The 19,155-nt window shown below is 47.9% G+C and overlaps 1 protein-coding gene across 9 annotated transcripts in view; it reads left to right on the top strand.

Moving 5' to 3' along the window:
• The window catches only part of SLC39A11 (solute carrier family 39 member 11), a 569,718-nt gene that overhangs the window by 92,308 nt on the left and 458,255 nt on the right, over window positions 1-19,155 (top strand). For 5 of the 9 annotated variants that reach the window (XM_054459871.2, XM_063655393.1, XM_054459872.2 and 2 more), the window contains exons 3-4: window positions 12,156-12,274; window positions 16,107-16,145. In XM_054459871.2, coding sequence (XP_054315846.2) covers window positions 12,156-12,274; window positions 16,107-16,145 — 158 coding nt within the window. Of the gene's footprint in view, window positions 1-8,208; window positions 8,439-9,091; window positions 9,111-11,196; window positions 11,216-12,155; window positions 12,275-16,106; window positions 16,146-19,155 lie in introns of those variants that run through there. The other 4 variants (XM_054459874.2, XM_054459875.2, XM_063655394.1 and 1 more) reach the window with 4 other exon arrangements.

Genomic DNA, 19,155 nt, shown 5'->3' with positions numbered 1-19,155 from the left:
AGGATTGCCAGACATCAAGATGTGCCAGGAAGAAAATAAAGAATGGCTTGGATGATCTACATTAGATTGGATATTCCAGGAAGGCCTCTTGGAAAGGGTGACATTGGAGCTGAGATCTAAATAACAGAGGACCCAGACAGATGAAAATTTGGGAGACAGGCAGAGGGTGCAGCAAGTGCAAAGGCCCTGAGGCAGGAGTTTGCTTGGTGTTCCAGGAGAAAGCAGATCAGCCTGGATGAAGCAGAATGAGGAAGGGGTTCCGAGTGATTCTGGGTGTTCCTGAAGCCACCAGCGTTTACATCAACGGCAGTGTGGAGCTCTCAGAGGGTTTGACATAGTAGACTGGCATGACTGTATTTTTGCCTTTTTTTTTGGTTTGAGACAGAGTCATACTCTGTCACCTGGGCTGGAGTGCAGTGCCACGATCTTGACTGACTGCAACCTCCACCTCCCTGGTTCAAGTGATTCTCCTGTCTCAGCATCATGAGTAGCTGAGACTACAGGCATGTGCCACCACACCCAGCTAATTTTTGTATTTTTAGTAGAGATGGGGTTTCATCACGTTGGTGAGGCTGGTCTCGAACTCCTGACCTCAAGGGATCCGCTCGCCTTTGCCTTCCAAAGTGCTGGGATTACAGGTGTGAGCCACTGTGCCCAGCCTGTATTTTTTGTCTTTAAAACATCACTTTGGCTGCTGTGAAGAGCGGGAACTGTTTGGAGGGCACGGGGGGAATCAGGAACATCTATCAGGCCGTCAGGGCAGGATAATGAAGCAGAGTTGCTGGAGCACGGGTGGCAGCAGTGGCGGTGGAGGGAAGGGGATGAATTCTGGATAGATGGGTGGAGGGTAATTTAAAAAATCCCCCGAACAAACAACAATAGGAAACCCCTTACATTTCTTTAGCACGTCTATAAACTGCCTATTACTGTCACTGTTGGGTTCCCATCTGCAAATCTGAGAGCCAGTTCCCGCTGGGTTTATTATCTACACTCTGCGGAAGGAAGGAACAGGCTGCCCCAGGCTTAGAGGCTCAGTCCTCACGCTGTGTCGGTGGTCAGCCTCCAGCACAGGGGAGGAAATGGCAGGCAAGTGAGGGTGGACAAGGCAGAGCCTCATCTGTTGAGTTGGCTACCCTGTACCCAGCTCCAGCAAAGTGCACGACACAGGGTAAGCACTGAAGAAAGTTCTGCTGAGTCCATGAAGAATGAATAAGTGAAGGAGGAAGAGGGCTGGTGGGTAATAATCGTTCAAGGGAGCCTGGATACGTGCTAGGCAGGGTATTGGAGGCGTCACTCCAGGTCACCGTAACCTGGAGAGAGCACTGTGTTCTTTATTCCCAGACTCAGGATGAGGAGAATGAAGCCGAGAGTATAACTGCCCAATGGGTTCACCTTGCCCACTGCTTAGACAGAGCCGATTTATTAAGACAGGGGAATTGCAATAGAGAAAGAGTAATTCATGCAGAGCAGGCTGTGCCCTGCTCTGTCCCACTGCCATCTTCCAGGAGGAGGTGCCAGCATGGCATTTAGCCAGATCAAACTACAGCAATTGCTGTGGAAAAGGCCATCCACCATCTTGGTGTCCTGCAGTTCCTTTGCTGATGATCAGCATCAGTCAGGGTCCTCTGATGCATGGGAAGCAGTCCTCGTTGCCTGCAAAGCACCCTGCCACCGGAGTTTTATTGTTAATCAAATCAGTCTCCCAGAGCATTCGGGGATCAGAGGTTTTTTGTTTGTTTGTTTGTTTTTTGAGATGAAGTCTGGAGTGTAGTGGTGCGATCTTGGCTCACTGAAACCTCCGCCTCCTGGGTTCAAGCGATTCTCCTGCCTCAGACTCCTGAGTAGCTGGGACTACGGGTTCACACCACCATCCCCGGCTAATTTTTGTATTTTTAGTAAAGACGGGGTTTCGCCATGTTGGCCAGGGTGGTCTCTAACTCCTGACCTCAGGTGACCTGCCCACCTCAGCCTCCCAAAGTGCTGGGTTTACAGGTGTGAGCCACCGTGCCCGGCCAAGATCAGAGTTTTTAAGGATAATTTGGTGAATGGGGAAGGCCATTGAGTTGAGAGTGCTGATTGGTTGGTCTGGAGACGAAATTATAGGGAGATGAAGCTGTCCTCTTGGGCGGAGTCAGTTCCTAGGTAGGTGCCACAAGATCACATAAACCAGTTTATCTATCTGGGTGGTGCCAACTGATCCATCAAGTGTGGGGTCTGCAAAATATCTCAAGCACTGATCTTAGAAGCAGTTTAGGGAGGGTCAGAATCTTGTAGCCTCTAGCTGCATGATTCATAAACCATAATTTCTTTTTTCTTTTTTCTCTCTTTTTTTTTTTTTGAGGTGGAGTCTCACTCTTGCTCAGGCTGGAGTGCAGTGGTGTGATCTTGCCTCACCGCAGCCTCCACCTCCTGGGTTCAAGCGATTCTCGTGTCTCAGCCTCCTGTGTAGCTGGGATTACAGGTGTGAGCCAGCACGCCCGGCTAATTTTTGTGTTTTTAGTAGAAACGGGGTTTCACCATGTTGGCCAGGCTGGTCTCAAACTCCTGACCTCAGGTTATCTGCCCATCTTGGCTTCCCAAAGTGCTGGGATTACAGGCGTGAGCCACTGTGCCCAGTCATAATTTCTAATCTTGTGACTAATTTGTTAGTCCTACAAAGGCAGTCTAAACCCCAGGCAAGAAGCAGGTTTGTTTTGGGAAAGAGCTGTTATCATCTTTGTTTTAAACTATAAACTATAAATTCCTCCTAAAGATAGTTCAACCTATGTCTAGGAATGAACAAGGACAGTTTAGAGGTTAGAAGCAAGATAGAGTTGGTTAGGTCAAATCTCTTTCACTGTTGCCATTACAGTTGTATTTTTTCTTTCTTTTTTTTTTTTTGAGATGGAGTCTTGCTCTGTTCCCCAGGCTGGAGTGCAGTGGTGCCAATTTTTCTTTCTTTCTTTTTTTTTTTCTTTGAGATGGAGTCTTGCTCTGTTCCCCAGGCTGGAGTGCAGTGGCACCAATTTTTCTTTCTTTTTTCTTTTTTTTTTTGAGATGGAGTCTCGCTCTGTTCCCCAGGCTGGAGTGCAGTGGTGCCAATTTTTCTTTCTTTCTTTTTTTTTTTTCTTTGAGACGGAGTCTCACTCTGTTCTCCAGGCTGGAGTGCAGTGGTGCCAATTTTTCTTTTCTTTTCTTTTCTTTTTTTTTTTTTTTTGAGACAGAGGCTCGCTCTGTTCCCCAGGCTGGAGTGCAATGGTGTGATTTTGGCTCACTGCACCCTCTGCCTCTCAGGTTCATGTGATTCTCATGCCTCAACCTCCCCAGAAGTTGGGATTACAGGCGCCCTCCATCACGCCTGGTTAATTTTTGTATTTTTAGTAGAGACGGGGTTTTGCCGTATTGGCCAGACTGGTCTCAAACTCCTGACCTCAAGTGATCCGCCTGCCTCGACCTCTCAAAGTGCTGGGATGACATATGTGAGCCACCATGCCCGGTCTCTGTTACAGTTTTGCAATGGTGGTTTCAAGAGGGGTTGGGAAATGCGTCTGTGAGAACCCACATGCCAAACTAGGCTTTCTCCTGTGTGGTCAGATTCTGAAGCTAGCAATCAACTGCTATATTACCTCTTAAGAGAAACAGGATGAGAGAGAGGGAGAGAGAGGGAGAGGGAGAGGGAGAAAAACAAAGATGAGATCCAGGACTTATTGGGCTGGACAACTTTATGCCCATCTCCATTCTTTCTGCAAAGCTGCTGTCCATGATCCCCCTGCTTGCCCCCCCACCTACCACAGTCTTCCAGGAGGAGGTGCCAGCAGGGCATTTAGCCAGATCAAACCACAGCATCTCCTCTGGAAAGGGTCGCCCACCATCTTGTTGCCTTGCAGTTCCTTTGCGGATGGTTGGCATCAGTCTTAGGGCCCTTTGACTCGTGGGAAGCAGCCTTCACTGCCTGCAAATCCCCCCTGCCACTGCTTCTGGAGCCACTGTTCTGGTCTGTTCCTGCATATCCCATCCCTTTGCCCTGGGGGAGTCAGGCCACCTTAGTTCCCATGGGAGAGAATAGGAATGGACTGTGGGTGGGGTGGAGGTCAGAGCCAGTGTATTTAGCTTTCAGGAAACATTTTCTTTTTTTGAGATGGAGTTTCGCTCTTGTCGTCTAGGCTGGAGTGCAATGGCATGATCTCGGCTCACTGCAACCTCCGTCTCCCGGGTTCAAGCAATTCTCCTGCCTCAGCATCCTGAGTAGCTGGGCTTACAGGCGCCTGCCACCATGGCCAGCTAATTTTTGTATTTTTAATAGAGATGGGGTTTCACCATGTTGGCCAGGCTGATCTCGAACTCCTGACCTCAGGTGATCCACCCACCTCGGCCTCCGAAAGTTTTGGGATTACAGACGTGAGCCACCGCACCTGGCCCAGGAAACATTTTCTTCTGGCCAATACTCTTGCACTTTTGACTGTGAGGGAGTGTGTGAAAGGGGGCAGTTTGCATGTTTGCGGAGTGGGCATGCGTATGGGAGTTTATTGAGAAAGATGGAGAAATGGTAAGATTTGTCTCATGGGGGTTATCGCCCCTCCCGCTTATGGGCTTGGTGTGGTTTAAAGAAAGTGAGATGCAGAAATGCTGATCAAGGTGACTCTGGGTCTCATCCTGTGAGCCCTGAATGCACCACGCAGGAAGGGCAGCATCTCAGGAGTCAGCTGGGCTTGGTGTCCCACACTGCCCCATGGACCTTGGGTCACTTCAGAGCTTTCCTGAGCCTCAATTTCCTTATCTGTAGAATGGGGATAATGATACCTTCCCCTCACAATTGTGAGTTTTGCATAAGAAGAGGATGTAAAGATAAAGTGGCCCAGGTCGGGCATTCAACAAATGTTAGTTGCTTCCCCACTTTTCCTTCCCCACATCAGGTTTACCTATGCATTGCATGCAAGCATCTTTTGAGGACATGCTATAATATGAGGTGCTATCCTGGCTGAGATGAGGGGAAGGAGCTCAGTAAGGAGCTTGATTCCAATCCTGGGTCTGTGTGCCGAATATAGCAGTGAAGTTAGATCCTACAGTATAAGACAGAAGGAGGCAAGTACCTTAGAATCCAGATAGAGTTCTATGGGACCTTAGAGGATAGAGACTCGATTTGTAACCAGGGCTGGGACAGGTGGGAGATGAGGTCAGATGGGGTGCCCAAGGAGAATGCATTAAACCTGGGTCTTGCAGGATGGTGGGGCTTAGATTTGGGAGGTGAAGGGCAGTTCAGCAGAAGTGGTATAGGGGAGATAGGAGTGGCAGGGAGGGAAGGCTGTGGGGAGGACAGTGAGCTGTCCAGCCTGGCTTGGCCAGAAGGCACAGGGAGGAGAACCCTGGGGGACAGACTTGAGAATGTTTAGTTGGAATCATACCACAGGGAACCTCGAATGCCAGGCTGAAGCGTTTGAACTTTATGCCAAAGGCACTGGGGAGCTTTTGGAGCTTTTTGAGCAGGAGAGCGACCTGCTGTGCTTTAGGCAGGCTGATCTTGGCAGTGGTACATGGAACAGACTAGACAGGGTAGAGCGGAAAGAGGTGACTCCCATGACCTAGATGAGGGATGGGGAGGTTGAATCCTCACAGCAGTAGTGAGAAAGGAGAGAAAGGATTGGGCAGGAGAGGCACTTTGTGAATCATTGTAAACATTTCTGTTTATTTTTCATTATAAAGAATTTAAGCGGCTGGGCACGGTGTCTCACTCCTGTAATCCTAGCATTTTGTGAGGCTGAGGCGGGCGGATTGCTTGAGCTCAGGAGGTGGAGACCAGCCTGGCCAACATGGTAAAACCCCGTCTCTACTAAAAATACAAAAAATTAGCTGGGTGTGGTGGTGAGTGCCTGTAATCCCAGCTACTCGGGAGGCTGAGGCAGGAGAATCACTTGAACCTGGGAGGTGGAGGGTGCAGCAAGCCGAGATTGCACCACTGCACTCCAGTCTGGGTGACAGAGCGAGACTCCATCTCTAAAAAAAAAAAAAAAATTTAAGCATGCACAAAAGTAGAAACAGAAACATTTAATGAACCTCTATGTGCCCGTTCCCCAGGTTCAACAATGGTTAATTTTTTATTTTTAAGAGATAGGATCTTTCGCTGGAGTGCAGTGGCACCATTACGGCTCACTGCAGCCTCCAACTCCTGGGCTCAAGTGATCCTCCCCACTCAGCCTCCCTAGTAGCTGGGACTACAGGCCCAGCTACCATCTGCCACCATGTCCAGCTACTTTTTAAAAACTTTTTGTAGCGACGAGGTCTCGCTTTGTTGCCCAGGCTGGTCTCAAACTCTTGGGCTCAAACAATCTGCCCACCTTGTCCTCCCAAAGTGCTGGGATTACAGATGTGAGCCACCATGCCCAGCCTAAGAATGGTTAATTCATGGCCAATTTTGTTTACTCCATCCACGTCTCTCTTCCATCATATTTTGAAGTGAGTCTAAGATATCGTATCATTTTATGGCTACTTCTTGCAGCGTGCAGGAAGAGCTATGACATTTTGGAAGATGAGTTGATGGGCCGTGCCACGTGGGTATTGCGTCTCTGTGTGCCTGTACATACTCTCTTATGTGCAGTTGCAATGGCTGATTTGACTCTTCCAAGTTGGGGGTCTTTTAAAGGCAAAAACCACCCTCCAGTGGTCAGGCTGTCTTCTCTTCCCCATGGAGTGCTTGGTATGTGGTGCGACCATCAGTGTGAACAACCTAGTTCCACTGGAAAAAAGAGGCCTGTTATTGGACCCTTTGGGCTACGGCCATTGAGACCACGGGTAGCTTTTCTGCTCAGGTCACGCTCTGATATGTTGTCAAATAAAACACAGGACACTCAGCTGGGTTTCAATTTCAGATCAACAATATACCTGTAACATAAGTATGTCCCAAACATTGCGCAGGGCATATTTATAGTAATAAATGACTTGTTATTTTTCTGAAATTCAAATTTAATCAGGCATTTTTATTTTATTTTATTTTTTTTGAGATGGAGTTTTGCTCTGTTGCCCCGGCTGGAGTGCAGTGGTGTGATCTTGGCTCACTGCAAGCTCGGCCTCTCAGGTTCACGCCATTCTCCTGCCTCAGCCTCCCGAGTAGCTGGGACTACAGGCGCCTGCCACCGTGCCCAGCTAATTTTTTGTATTTTTAGTAGAGACAAGGTTTCACCATATTAGCCAGGATGGTCTCGATCTCCGGACGTTGTGATCCGTCCGCCTTGGCCTCCCAAAGTGGTGGGATTACAGGCGTGAGCGCCCAGCCCAGGCATCTCGTTTCTATTTATTTATTTATTTATTTATTTATTTATTTATTTTGTTTTGTTTTTGGCTAAATCTAGCCAATCCTATCCTCTGGTCTTTTCACAGAAGTCCTGCAGATCAAAGCCTTTGACCTAGGGCAGTGCTTTTCAAAGGGTGGTCCCAGGACAGCAGCATCAGCAACTCCTAGCTCAAAACAAAATCTCAGGCCAGGCGCGGTGGCTCATGCCTATAATCCAGCACTTTGGGAGGCCCACGCGAGTGGATCATTGGAGGTCAGGGGTTCGAGACCAGCCTGGGCAACGTGGTGAAACCCCGTCCCTACTAAAAAAAAAAAAAATACGAAAATTAGGGGGGCTTGGCAGCACGCACCTGTGATCCCAGCTACTCGGGAGGCTGAAGCAGGAGAATCGCTTGAACATAGGAAGCAAAGGCTGCAGTGACCCGAGATTGGGCCACGGCACTCCTGCCTGGGCGAAAGAGCGAGACTCCATCTCAAAAAAACAAAAGCAAAAACAAAAACATCCCAAAATGCCAGCCCCACCCAGAATGACGGAACCAGAGCCTCTGGGGGTGCTGGCATTCTGTATTTGACCCCCTCCAGTGATTCTTTTGAGGGTCATTGACTGGAGAATGATGCCGATGCCATCACATTACCTGCCCCCAGCCTCCCCCGCAACACACACACACAGCACATCCTGCTCTGCTGCGCACCCAGTGTCATAGACCTGGCTGCCAAAGGTGTAGAAGCATAGGTAACATCAGGAGTGTTACAAAGGGCTCTTTCCTTGGGTGTTTGTAGCTTCCCCTAGGGCTGCAGTCACTCGCAGACTGCCGGGCGCTTGGCCTCAGGGCTCTGTTCTGCCCGCCCAGATCTGTTCCTGAGCCTGCAGACGGCTGTGAACCAGAGAATCTATTCTTCAGGCGGGAGTTGCCAGTTGCGGCCAAGGGGGCGGGGCCCGGAGGCGGGAGGGCCACGTGTGCGGGAGGGAAGCAGGAAGTGACTGCGGGAGTGGAGCCGGCGAGCGAGTGGCAGCGGGGGCTGATGGAAGTGCAGTGGGGGCTGGAGAGGGCACCCTAGTGAGTTGGCTTTTCTCTCCTTCGGTGCCTTTGGTTGGGCTCGAGGCCCGGGGTCGGGGGCCATCAGGACAAGAGTGTGGGACTTGGAAGGGCAGCCACCTGGAGCTTGGAAGGGGGTACGCCTGGAGAGAGGAGGGGTTTGGAGGAGAAATTGGAGGCTTTGGCAGGTGGCGGGGCGGGGTGGGAGGGTGAGGGTCGGTGGGAAGGAAGTCCCCGGACCCCCGCTCTGTCCCTCTCCAGGGTGATCTGGAAGGCAATGACATGCCTTCCTTTTACAGTCCTAACCCAAGATCCTCTTCGTTCATCGCTTCCCAGGGGGTGTGTGGGGGTACCTGGGATTCCTGGGAGCAGAGGCAGCTACAATCCCAGCTGCTCCCAGGCCCCTCCCACTTGCTCTGGCTGTCAGCTGGACCTCTTGAACTTGACTGGGAATCTGGTTAACTTGCAGCAGGTCTGGGTGGGGCGTGACAGTGTGCATTTCTAACCAATTCCCAGGTCGGGTGGTCCGCGGGCCACGCTTTGAGTAGTGAGGCATTAGAGAACTTTTCCACAGTCCTCTCCGCCCAGACCTGAATCTTTCTGCTCGATTCCCCCTCGTGGAGTTAGGGCATGTGTGTGCAGCTCCACTAAGGCCCAGGAGCCCTAGTGCTGTTTCCACTTCTGCAACTTCACCAGCCTCTTGAACTGACTCTTGGAAGCGGAACAACAGGTTTAAAAGGGGGAGAAAGGAAATAAAGAAAACAAACCTGTATCAATCAGCCGAGAATGCCCATGTGCTGCTGTGGCAGGTGTGTACAAGTGTACAGGCTGTTGGCATTTTAAAAGTTGGAACGGGCAGAGAATGATTCTCCCTGCCGCTAACGAATCAGGGTTGATGGAATTAATATCCCCATCGTGAGGAAGTCTGAGCCCCATTGTGTAAGCTGTGCTGCAGATGCTGTGTCCTAAAGTCGTTACTGGTCTGCCGGTTAGAGAAAACTTCTTGTTCTCTTGGGACTCTGCCAGAAACTTTTTCTTCTCTTGAGACTCTGCAGAAAACTTTCTGTTCTTTTGGGACTCTTCTTTGCTCTTGCCAATCTCACATGGGACAGGAGCACTCATTTTCTAAGCTCTTGGTATTGTAGACGTTTTACCAGTTTTATTTATTTATTTATTTTTTATTTTTTTGAGACAGAGCCTCGTTCTGTCACCTGGGCTGGAGTGCAGTGGCGCGATCTCGGCTCACTGCAACCTCCTCCTTCCGGGTTCAAGCGATTACTCCTGCCTCAGCCTCCCGAGTAGCTGGGACTACAGGCACTGGGACTACAGGCACACGCCACGAAGCCCGACTAATTTTTGTGTTTTTAGTAGAGATGGAGTTTCACCGTGTTGGCTAGGCTGGTCTCGAACTCCTGACCTCAGGTGATCTGCCCGACTTGGCCTCCCAAGGTGCTGGGATTATAGGCGTGAGCCACTGCCCCTGGCCAAGTTTTACCAGTTTTAATCTTTTGCTTTCCACAGTTTAATGTGCATAAGAATCCCCCATGGAATTCCACAAAATGCAGACCCTGATTCAGAAAGTCTGGGGTGGGACCTGAGTTTCTGCATTCCTAACTAGCTCCCGAGCCGGACCAGTGCTGCTGGTTCTCTGACCACCCTTGTAGCGAGGATTTAAAACAGCAAATAGAGAAGAAACTTCTCCGAGGAGCACTGGGCTTGCATTGCCTGTGATCAGTGCTGCTCCTGTTGGGATGGAAAGGATGGTGGCCTTGGTCTTCCCTCTGTGTCCCTTTTTCTTACTCAGGAGGGTGCTCAGATATACATGGGGACAGGCTTAGACGAGTGTTTCCCTATCCCACTAACCACCAGGAACACCCACGAGCTCCCTCTGTTCTGTTCACCAGCCCGCAAGATCCACGCTGACTTTGGCCTGTTGGCAAATGTAAATTATTTGCTCTCTTCTGTAGCTGTCAAGAGGCACATTCAAATACAGGAAGGAAAGGTGTTTTTGTTATGCCCTGTCTTGGATGATAAGTACTGGGAGGATGATCACTTTGTGCTGTTCTTTGTAAATGCTGTTTGAAATTTTATCTGCAGCAACTCGGAATAGATGACTGGTGTAATGGTCCAGATGGCTTGGTTTAAAAACAAAGACCAACCCCTCTTTTTAGGGTGGCTTAGCAAGATGACGGATGTAAAGAGTAGTTTTTTAAAAATGACTTTTTTTTCTTTAATTGACGTGGTCACAGTTTTCACAGTTGGTGCAGTTCGTTTAGAGTATGGGAACTAGAGTCTGATTCCATAGATGCTATTTATCTCAGGGTTTCTGGCACAGGGGCTGAGCCAGGGATCACCTGGGCTCACCTGGACCTATAGCCCTTCCTAGGTTTGAGCCTGGGTGTGTTGCTGAGCCGTTTGGCATAAGGGCTGCATCCACACTCTGCCATGGTTTCCTTCCAGGGTCAATCGAGGCAGCATCTTCAGCTCTTGATCTGCAGGCTTAGGGCTGCTGGCTCCTCACGGAGCACTGGGAACTGGCAGGGCTGAGCCAGTGTGGTCGTGTCCAGCCAGCCCTCTGGGTGCTGGCAGACCATCACGGAGATGAATGAGGCTTTGAGATGAGGCCCTGAGCCCAGCATTTGTGTACCAGAACACAGGGCTTTTCAACAAATGGGTTTCTCTGCCTTGTAACTTTCCACAGGGAGAGATCTGATTGTCATCTCAGATCCAGAATTTTAAGCATGTTAAAGTCTGGAGGAGGTTCTCTGGACTGAAATGAGAGGGAGTGGTACTTCCCTTCCTTTCCTTGGTGGGCGGTAGTGTAACTTCAGCTTCAGCAGCAGGGTGCTGAGTTGACCAGGGGACATTCCATTCCTGGGTCCGTTTGCTTGTCCTTGCTGACTGTCCTGTGCAGGTAAGCTGGCCCTTTTCCATCCAGCACATATTTTTCAGCGGTTACAAAGCCCTATTTTACAGGGGTGCCAAATGTGAGAAAGCACCGTCCCTGTCCTCAAGCAACTAAGGCTGTAAAAGATGGAGGCAAAGCCACACTGAGAAAGGACCAAAGCTGCATGCTGGGACAGGGCTGGGGAAGGCCAGAAAAGCGTTGGTCGTGAAGTTGGCATTAGGTAGGCTGCAGAGGATGCTCCGGGTTCTGACGGCTGGAAGTGTTCAAGGAAGGTGTTCCAGGAGGGAACTGCATGAACAGGGACTTGGAGGCAGGATTGTCTGGGGCTTGTGGAAGGTGCCATAAATAGTTCAGTTGAGCTGGAGTTTGGTGCTCATGCAGGCATGATGGAGAATGGGATTGGAGAGTCGGGGGTTGGGGGGTATCAAAGGTTGGTCGGTGGAGTTTACCCTTTGGCTGGGCAGGTGCACTGTTGCAGGTGTGATGGGGATTTAGATTGGAAGCGTGTTGACATCACCTGAGCTAGTCACCTGTCTTTGGAGGAGGCTGAGTGCAGATGGTGGACAAGAGATGGTAGAAGAGGCAGATTGTGTGGGGGAGGCTGCATCAGACCCTCCTATGCCCCCTTCCTCTGGAATAAACCACATTCTTGGTGCTTCTCTTTGAAACCACTTCTCAGTGTTGCAGCCTTTTTTGTGGGTTCCCCTGGCATCTCCCCATGCCTTCTTTCAGATTAAGAAAATTTCCAGTTCCTGGGGGACCTCGATAGAGAAGCCTGACCTGTGTGCTGGGTGGCTGAGGGACACTGGGATGGCGTGGTGGAAGGGTGCATACCGTCAACCTGGAGAGAGGCCAGCTCCCGCACAGGGTGTTAGGACACGTCAGAATATGTGCCTGTCACTGAAACGGACCACCGGTGGCTGACCCTCTCGCTCCTCTTGCACAGCTGTATCCAGCATGCTCCAAGGCCACAGCTCTGTGTTCCAGGCCTTGCTGGGGACCTTCTTCACCTGGGGGATGACAGCAGCTGGGGCAGCTCTCGTGTTCGTATTCTCTAGTGGACAGGTGAGTTGCCTTGCTTTGGTTCTGGATGTTGGTGGGGAGCCCCTTGGTAAAGGGGCACCGTCCCACTCCATGGAGCAGGTTTGTAGACTTTTCAGTGCCCCTGGCCACACCCCCAGGCATTGTGTGCTGGGGTTAGTTCGCTGTCTTCTTATTTTCTCACCTTCTCCCTGCCAGGCCGGGAGAACAGATGTCTGCTTGCTGTAGACACCTTCATGCACCATCGTCTCCTCTCTTGACCCTTGACAGCCTGACTTGAAGGGAATGGGAAGTGAGAAGCCCAGTTATTGAGGCATTGTTAGCCTGCTGCCTCATTTCTACCTGCCATGTAATTTCTTTTCTTTTCTTTCTTTTTTTTTTTTTTTTTTTTTTTGAGACAGAATCTTGCTCTGTTGCCCAGCCTGGAGTGCAGTGGCAGGATCTCAGCTCTCTGCAACCTCTGCCTCCTGGGTTCAAGTGATTCTCCTGCCTCAGCCTCCCGAGTAGCTGGGATTACAGGCATGTGCCACCACGCCCGGCTAATTTTTGTATTTTTAGTAGAGGTGGGATTTCACCACTGGTCTCAAACTCCTGACCTCAGATGATCCTCCCACCTCGGCCTCCCAAAGTGCTGGGATTGTAGGTGTGAGCCACCACGCCCGGCCTGCCATGTAATTTCTTTCAGGCCTGGAGCAAGTGGTACTATGCATGACTGAAGAAGATTAGATTTCAGGTGTAACTGTCCTCCCCTGTGGCCTTGAGTTGGGTGGGATGGTTGGAAAGACCTTGGGAGAAGAAGGGGCATCTGTTCCCTTTCTCTTTTAACCCATCTCCGGGTTGTTTCCTTTCCTCTGGGGATGAATATAGACAGACCCACCTCCCTGGCCCCCTGCAAACCCTTACTTCTCTCCCCTACATCTTCCTTGTATCCTACTCACAAGCCCCAGTGTCCTCACTCACTGTCATGCCCCCATAGCCTATGCATGCCTGTATCCTCCACATCTCTCCCTCCTCCCACAACCCCATCCTTACACCCCTTCTACACACTCTACCTATAGTCCCACATACCCACATTGCACACATACCCATATGCCCTCCCCACACCTCTGCACAACCCACACTCACCTCATATGCCTGAAATTGCATTCTTTTCTCCAACCCAGATCACCTTCAGTCCATAGCCCTGGAACCATCCATGGGTATCTTGATGAATGCACAGTCCCTGCATCGTTCACCTCGGTAGCCTGAGACTTTGTAGGAATGGTAAATGAATAAGTGACTTAAGATCTAGTTCAACATGTTGTGAGGGAGATCTGGAAATGAAAGGTGTTTACCTTTAGGAAGTTCGCACGTCAGGCGCTCTTGTGTTAGAGACCAGTACAGCAGGCCTCGATTTCAACAATAAAATCCCAATCTCCCTTGCTGCACTGCACTGCCCCCGGGAGCTGATGGGTTGGAGACTGAAAATCAGAAAACACACAATCCAGAAACACAGGTTATCTGGAACCTAGGTATATAAGATGCCAAGATAAGTCAAATTCATAGAGACACATTGTAGAATAGCCAGTGGCTACAGGGGAGGGCAGAAATAAGTTATTCTTGAATAAGTACAGAGTTTCAGGGTTTTTTTGTTTTTTTTTTTTTTTAAGACAGAATCTCGCTCTGTCACCCAGGCTGGAGTGCAGTGGCGTGATCTTGGTTCACTGCAACCTCTGCTTCCCAGGTTCAAAAGATTCTCCTGCCTTAGCCTCCTGAGTAGCTGGGATTACAGGCATACACCACCACGCCCAGCTAATTTTCTTTGTAGTTTTAGTAGAGACAGGGTTTCACTGGTAACCCCATCTGGCCAGGCTGTTTTATTTATTTATTTTTTATTTTTTTTGAGATAGAGTCTTGCCCTGTCACTCAGGCTGGAGTTCAGTGGCGTGATCTCAGCTCATTGCAACCTCCGCCTCCTGGGTTCAAGTGATCGTCCCACCTCAGCCTCCCAAGTAGCTGAGACTATGGGTGTGCACCACCATGCCCAGCTAATTTTTGTATTTGTAGTGGAGATGGGGTTTCACTGTGTTGGTCAGGCAGGTTTTGAGCTCCTGACCTCAAGTGATCTGCCTGCCTCGGCCTCCCAGACTGCTGGGATTACAGGTGTGCACCACCATGCCCAGCTGAGTTTTAATTTTGTAGAGTGAAAAGTTCTGTAGACCACCTGGCTTCTTTCACTTCAAAGAATGTCCATAGAGCTCATCCATGTTATAACATGTGCCAGAATTTCTTTCGTTTTTAAGACTGAAGACTATTCCATTGTATGTACATACCACATTTTGTTTATCCATTCATCTATGGATAGATAGCAAAAAAAAAATCTCTTTATTGAAATATAAGATGCTTATGGAAGAATGCACATTTTATTAGGCTGGTGCATTTTATTAGGTTTGCACCAACCTAATATAAGTGTGCAGCTTGATAACTTTCCACAAATGCTCATGAAACTAGAGCCCAGATCAAGAAACAAAACAATACCAGCTCCTCACCTCACAGCCCCTTCCAATCAGGAGCCTTCAGTCTCCCTTCCAATCCCACCATCCCCAACCTTTACTCCAAGGGTCATCTCCCTTCTTGATCTCTAACAGCACGGATATTTTCCCTGTTTCTGTGCTTTATTTAGATGGAGTAATCATATAGTATGTACTGTTCTGCATCTGGCTGATTTCACCCTACTTGTTTTCCAGTTTCTTTAATGTCCCTGTCTGTTTGTAAGATATAACTGTAGTATGTGTGTGCGTTCCCATTGCCGTTATGGTACCTGTTGTATGAGTATATCCTAATTAACATATCCGTCCTACTGTTGGTGAGAATTTGGGTAGTTTCTAGTTCTGGGCTCTTACAAATAGCACTGCTGAACATTTTTCTTCATGGGTTTGTTGAATACAAGTGCATTCCTGTCGTGGGATTACTCAGGAGTGGCGCACACAGTGTTCACCTCTCATCGGTGCTGCCAGATAGTTTGCCAAAATGGTGGTACCCGTTTACACCGCCATTGTGTGAGGAATTTTTTTTTTTTTTTTGAGACGGAGTTTTGCTCTTGTTGCCTAGGCTAGAGTGCAATGGCATGATCTTGGCTCACTGCAATGTCTGCCTCCCGAGTTCAAGCGATTCTCCTGTCTCAGCCAAGTAGCTGGGATTACAGGCATGTGTTACCGTGCTTGACTAATTTTTGTATTTTTAGTAGAGATGGAGTTTCACCACGTTGGCCGGGCTAACCTCAGATTCCTGACTTCAGGTGATCCACCTGCCTTGGCCTCGCAAAGTGCTGGGATTATAGGCGTGAACCCTTGCACCCAGCCTATTTTTTTGTATTTTTAGTAGAGATGGGGTTTCATCATGTTGGCCAGGCTGGTCTTGAACTCCTGACCTCAGGTGATCTGCCCACCTCAGCCTCCCACAGTGCTGGGATTACACACGTGAGCACTGTGCCTGGCCTATGTGAGGGTTTTGATTGTTCCATCTGTGCCTCTGCTCCTCACCAACGCTTGGTAATTCCCATCTTGTAGACCAGCTACTTACTAAAGGTTTACAGTTGTAATTCACAGCGAAAGCTGAGTAAGAGACAACACAAGGGCCAAGGCAAGCCAAGTACCACTTGAAAGAACACTTCTGATTGGCTATGGGGTGGATGGAAAGTTAACCAAAAACTTTCCCCGTGGTTCTTGGCCCATTGTATAAACTGAGGAACTCACGAGCTCAGGAGTCGGCCAGTCTTTATTTGTGTGGCTCTTTTGGGCCTTATGGTTTCTTCTTGTCCCAGGAAACATCATCTTATTATCTCTTGGAAACTGAAACATCTTGTTTTGATTTTCAGAGGCGGATCTTAGATGGAAGTCTTGGCTTTGCTGCAGGGGTAAGTAGCATGTAGTAGGAGAAATGGAAATTGAGGCATACTGATTCTGACATTTGTCTGCCAAGGGCTGTCTTCAGTCCCTCCCCTTGTGACCTAGATGCATCTCTGTGTTCCTCAGGCACTAACACCTCCCTCTTATCACCTGCCATATTTATTTCCCAGCTTATCAAATGCCCATTTCTCTTTAGACAGCAATTGAGGTTTATTTGACAGCTGCCTCAGGACTAGGAAAATAAGATCATATTTGGTAAGTGCCTAGCACAGGCCTAGCCTAATACATAGTTGGCTCTAACTAAATATAATTTTTTCCTCTCCTTCACCCTTAAAAGATCTTTTTTATAGGCTTTTTTTTTTTTTGAGACAGAGTTTTACCCTGTCACCCAGGCTAGAGTACAGTGGCACAATCATGGTTCACTGCAGCTTCAACTTCTCTGGGCTCAGGTGATCCTCCCAACTCAGCCTCCCGAGTAGCTGGGACTACAGGCATGTGCCAACGTGCCTGGCTGATTTTTGAGTTTTTGCAGAGATGGGGTTTCACCATGTTGCCCAGGCTGGTCTTGAACTCCTGGGCTCAAGTGATCCACCTGCCTAGGCCCCCAGAAGCGCTGGGATTACAGGCGTGAATTATGGAACCCGGCATATTATAGACATTGTTAAACATGTAAAAATTGTGGATAGAAGCCTGTAATGCATCCCAGACACCCATCTCCCAACTTCAATCATTATTGACATTTTGCTAATCTCAATTCACCTGTCCTCCCCAAAACTTCTTGGGAGGTTAGAATATTTTATAAAAGCTAATCCCAGACGACATGTAATTCCACCTGTAAATTCAACACACGTCTAACTGAATGACTTCTTAAAAATAAACATAATCACATGGCCATTATACCTACCAAATTAATAATTCGTTTTTATGATCTAACATCCAGTCCATATTCAGATTTTCTCCATCTTTCTAAAGGTGTCATCTAATATTGTTTTGTTATAATTGGGGTCCAAACAAGGTTTCTATATTGCATTTGTTTGTTATATCTTTTAGGTCTCTTTAATTTTTTAACAGTTCATTTTTTTTTTCATGCTAGTAATTTGTTGGAGAAACTGGGTCATTTGTCTCTAGAATGTTGGCTGATTACTTCCTCGTGGTGCTGCCTAACTTGTTCCTCAGTCTGCTGTATTTCCTGTAAGCTGAGAGTTAGACCTGGCGTCTTGATTAGTTCAGATTCCATTTTTCAGGCATGAAGATGTCATGGTGCTGTGTATTGCAGATGTATCACCCATATCAAAAGGCATGTAATATGTGGGTTTCCCTTTTAGTTGATCAGGGTTTGGTTTCTTTCCTCAGTTTTTATAGCCCTGCGATCTGGAAAAACTAGCCTGGAGGTGGAGCCTGCCAGAGGCCATCTGAGTCAGTAGCTGTTAGACTGGAGCCACTGTTCTGTCAAAAACACCGTCCTTTCCAAGCCATACACAGGTGCACAGAGAGTATTGAGAATATTAGTTTCTAGGTCCTCAGCTTCCATATGTTTTCTTCCCTATAACTGCTGTGCCTGAGAATGCCAGGGAAGCCAGCCCTCCTTTCCTTCCTTCCTTGGCATAGCTTTCCTTTCCCATCTTGCACAAGAAAGATGCTCTTGCCTTATGACCTTGTCTCTGGGTGGCATGGTCTTCAGACATGGAGGGCCCCTTGGAATGTTGGTGCTGGCGTGGAGAAAGTGAAGGGCCCCTATCTCTAATCACTGGGCACAAGTCCTTTTTTTTTTTGAAATGGAGTCTCCGTCTGTTGTCCAGGCTGGAGTGCAGTGCCTGGATCTTGGCTCACTGCAACCTCCGCCTCCCGAGTTCAAGCAATTCTCCTGCTGCAGGCTCCCGAGTAACTGGGATTATAGGTGTGCACCACCGCGCCTGTCTAATTTTTTTTTGTGGTTTTAGTAGAGACGGGGTTTTGCCACGTTGGCCAGGCTGGTCTCGAACTCCTGACCTCAGGTGGTCTACCCGACTCGGCCTTCCAAAGTGCTGGGATTACAGGTGTGAGCCACCATGCGCAGCCCACAATTCCTTTAGCAGTTCTGATGTGGTCCTGTCCTTTGAAGGTGGATCTAATCAAATTGTCAGCAGAGAGGTCCTTGAAAGTAATTTTCCATGATGGACTACCCTGGGATTTTGGACCTGTAACTTGAAAAGAGTACAAAGAACAGAATGCCAGTATTATAACACAACATCTCTTTTTTTCCCCATCCTCTCATTTATACGAACACATTTTCTCTTTCCTTATGTTATGAAAAAGAAAAAAGAAAACAAAAAAGAAAAAAACCAAATAAAAATAAAAACAAAATTGATGAACTCTGTCTTATTCTAGTAATGACTACTTAATAACTATCCTCATATAGATGAATGAATCGAAAAAACAAGAATAAAGCCCCATTCACTAACATACATTTCAAATAAGATTTTGCTTTGTAATGTTTAATAATTATAAAATGGTTTATTATATATTTATTCTTATGAATCTCTTTCCTATCACTAATAGTTATCATTATTAAATCCAGGAAATTGTTATTTAAGCATTTAGAGCCCTAGGCTCATAGGAAAATACCCAATATGTAGTCTTTTATCGCTCACCCCCAGCCCCCCTACCCTTTCCACTAGATTGTATCATTCTTATGATTGTAGTCCATTGTATCATTCTTATGCCTAGCTTAGCTCCCGCTTATGAGTGAAGACGTGATGTTTGGTTTTCCATTCCTGAGTTACTTCACGTAGAATAATGAATTCCATCCAGATTGCTGCGAATACCATTATTTCATTCCTTTTTATGGCTGAGTAGTAGTCCATTTTATATATGTGTATATATGTGTATACATATGTATATATGTGTGTATATGTATATATGTGTGTATATATGTATATATGTGTGTATATATGTGTATATATGTGTATGTGTGCATATATATACATATATACGTATATATATATCACATATATATGTGATATATATATATCACATATA

Source organism: Pongo pygmaeus, chromosome 19 (genome assembly GCF_028885625.2).
Source record: "Pongo pygmaeus isolate AG05252 chromosome 19, NHGRI_mPonPyg2-v2.0_pri, whole genome shotgun sequence".
NCBI classification, from domain to species: Eukaryota; Metazoa; Chordata; class Mammalia; order Primates; family Hominidae; genus Pongo; species Pongo pygmaeus.
The sequence above is the reverse complement of the archived record's forward strand: the minus strand, read 5'-3'. Positions and strand labels throughout refer to the sequence as shown.